The sequence below is a fragment of the Protobothrops mucrosquamatus genome, unplaced genomic scaffold, assembly GCF_001527695.2.
Source record: "Protobothrops mucrosquamatus isolate PMUCROS unplaced genomic scaffold, P.Mucros_1.0 scaffold2939, whole genome shotgun sequence".
Classification (NCBI taxonomy): Eukaryota; Metazoa; Chordata; class Lepidosauria; order Squamata; family Viperidae; genus Protobothrops; species Protobothrops mucrosquamatus.
The window spans coordinates 193207-196196 of NW_015388962.1; the positions used below are offsets into that span (position 1 = coordinate 193207).

Genomic DNA, 2990 nt, shown 5'->3' on the forward strand with positions numbered 1-2990 from the left:
AAAAAGGTGGAGGGGACACCCCGAAAGGATGGGATGCTGGGTGCAACATCGGTTGTGGGGTTTGAGGTTACAAAAATGAAGTCTTCTGGATCCTCTATGAGCTATAAAAGGGGCAGAGTTTGACTCCCAGAATCCCCCCAGCCAGCACGGGTGGACTACAACTCCCAGAGTCCCCCAGCCAGCACGGGTGGACTACAACTCCCAGAATCCCACAGCTAGCATGTGTGGACTACAGTTCCTCAAATCTCCCAGCCAGCATGGGTGAACTTAAACTCCCAGAATCCCGCAGCCTGCATGGGTAGATTTCAACTCCCAGAATCCTCCCAGCCAGCATGGGTGGACTACAACTCCCAGAATCCCCCGGCCGGCGGGTGCTCGGATCCTTATTTTTCCTCCCTTTCCGACAGCGTGAGAAGAAACGAATTATCTACCTCTACAACGAAATGCTTCGTCGGCGTGTGGCTTTCGTCCTTGTGCAACGCAAGCGCATCATTCTGCAGGCGCGGAGGCGCAAGAGAGTGGTGAGTGAGCACGCCAGCCCTTCGAGGTAGGCCGCGTGAGGAAACCAGCCCTAGAAGAAGCGCCGTTTTTTTTGTAAGCGATTCACTGAACCATTGAGGGCCAGGAAGGTCGTAAAAGGGGGCGAAACGTAGCAAACGTCTCGCTTAGCAACGGAAACTTTGGGCTGAACCACGGTCGTAAGTTGAGGATGTCCTGCCCGCGGTCTGACAGCCTTGATTGATGCTTCTAGGCTGCTGAGGCAGACCTGCTGACCTTCCGCCCAGCTATTTCCGGCTGAATTTCTGCTTCTGCAAATATTTTTGGCACGTGGAGCTCGGCTTCCAGCATGGAGCGGCATTCGAACTCCCACCCCGCCCTGTTAGCTGGCAGGCAGTTTTTTCCTTCCTTTCTCCTTCGGGTCCCTCCACCCTTGGGCAGCCCCAGGACCTCCAAAGCTTCCTGATAGCCTCGGATGGGTGTCTCCCTCCTGCGGTCCCCGCAGGGTGGGTTTATGTGCCCACCCAAGCCGCTGCCCTCATTGCCAAATCAGGTTGATTGGACACCCTTTGCCGATTCTCGCGGCCGGCCTCCTTTTGGGACTGGTCCAGCTGTAGAAGAATCCTCAATTTACGACAATTGAGCCCGACGTGTCTGTCGTTCAGAGAGTTTTGCTCCGTTTTACGACTGTTCCTGCCACGGTTGCTAAGTGAGTCACTGCTAAGTTGCTAAGTGGGTCACCCGGCTGTTAAAGGAGACTGGCTTCCCTCGCTGATGTTGTTCGTCCAAAGGTCGCGAAAGGGGGTCACGTGACCATAGGGCACTGTGACCGTCATAAATATGAGTCAGTTGACAAGTGTCTGAATTTGGATCACGTTGACCACGGGAGATGCGGCCACGGTCGTAAGTTTGAAAAAGGGTCCTAAGTCATTTTGATCAACCCCATTGTAACTTTGAACGGTCACTAAATAAACTGTTGTAAATTGAGGATCATCTGTGTAGAATAGAATAGAATAGAAATAGAAATAGAATTGAATTAGAAATAGAATAGAATATAGAATATAGAATATAGAATATAGAATATAGAATATAGAATATAGAATATAGAATATAGAATAGAATAGAATATAGAATATAGAATATAGAATAGAATAGAATAGAATATAGAGAATAGAATAGAATAGAATAGAATAGAATAGAATAGAATAGAATAGAATAGAATATAGGGAACAGAATAGAAAATACGGAATAGAATAGAATACAATTAGAATATAGAATAGAATATAGAATAGAATAGAATATAGAATAGAATTAGAATATAGAACAGAATATAGAATATAGAATATAGAATAGAAAATAGAATAGTGTAGAAGCTGGAAGGGACCTTGGAGGTCTTCTAGTCCACCCCGGCTCCAGCAGGAGACCTTGCTCCACTTCATAAATCTCTTTCGAAGGTGCCCATTGCCTTCCCATCTCAAATCTTCTTTTTGGGGAAAAATTAAGAGTGAATTTGGAGCCCGAATTTCTCTCCCTTTCAGAGGAAGCCGCTGCTGAATCGGATCGGACGCTGCTGTCCCTTCCTGAAACGGATCCTCCTCCGGCGCTGCATTCTTTGCAACCGGCCCGAATCCCGCCATTCGCTGACGTGCTCGAACCCCGAGTGCGAAACCGTTTACTGCCGAATTTGCTGGAAAGACATGGGCAAAACCTGCTTTGCCTGCCATCCCGAGGACCTGGTCTCGGAGGACGAGAGCAGCGAGGGAGAAACGGGCTACGCCGATTAAATGGTGGCCTTTTTCCCCCTGCCTTTTGTATTAAACGGTTGTTTTTATATAGATATATATTTGGTAGTCCCCGTTTAGCGTCTGCCTCGGAGAGCGGCTGCATCGTTGCAGTCGCAACGATGTTGAAAAATTCACTTTGCGACCCAGTCCTCGCTTGAATGACCTTCACGGGTCTTGTCAAGCAAAGCTGAAATCAGACCCTAAGCAGAGTCATGGCTCACACTTAGCTTTGCTTAAGAATCAAGGCGCTAGTCCTCACTATAGTCACTAAATCAGCATGGCCTGCATTTTAAGTAATTATAAAGTTTTTAAGAAGAGACCGGACAGCCATTTGTCTGAAGTGGTATAGGGTTTCCTGCCTGAGCAGGGGGTTGGACTAGATGACCTCCCAGGTCCCTTCCAAGTCTGTTATTCTGTTAATTCCAAGCCTCTAAGGCAGGAAAAGAGGAGAAGGGGAGGCAGGGAAGAAAGGAATAGAGGAGAAGGAAAAAGAGGAAGGAAGGAATAGAGAAGGGAGGGAGGGAGGGAAAGGAAGGAAGGAGGAAAGAGAAAAAGGAAGAAAGGAAGGATAGAATAGAATAGAAATATAGAATGTAGAATAGAGTAGAATAGAATCGAGTAGAGTAGAGTAGAATAGAATAGAAATATAGAATGTAAAATAGAGTAGAGTAGAGTAGAGTAGAGTAGAGTAGAGTAGAGTAGAGTAGA

The 2990-nt window shown here is 47.0% G+C and overlaps 1 protein-coding gene across 1 annotated transcript in view; it reads left to right on the plus strand.

Moving 5' to 3' along the window:
- Window positions 1-2282, plus strand: part of DCST1 (DC-STAMP domain containing 1) — an 18913-nt gene extending 16631 nt beyond the window's left edge. Inside the window, exons 12-13 of the mRNA XM_015826043.1 lie at window positions 408-521; window positions 2037-2282. Of these exons, the coding sequence (XP_015681529.1) occupies window positions 408-521; window positions 2037-2282 (360 nt within the window). The remainder of the gene's footprint in view (window positions 1-407; window positions 522-2036) is intronic.
- The last annotated feature ends 708 nt before the right edge of the window (window positions 2283-2990 follow it).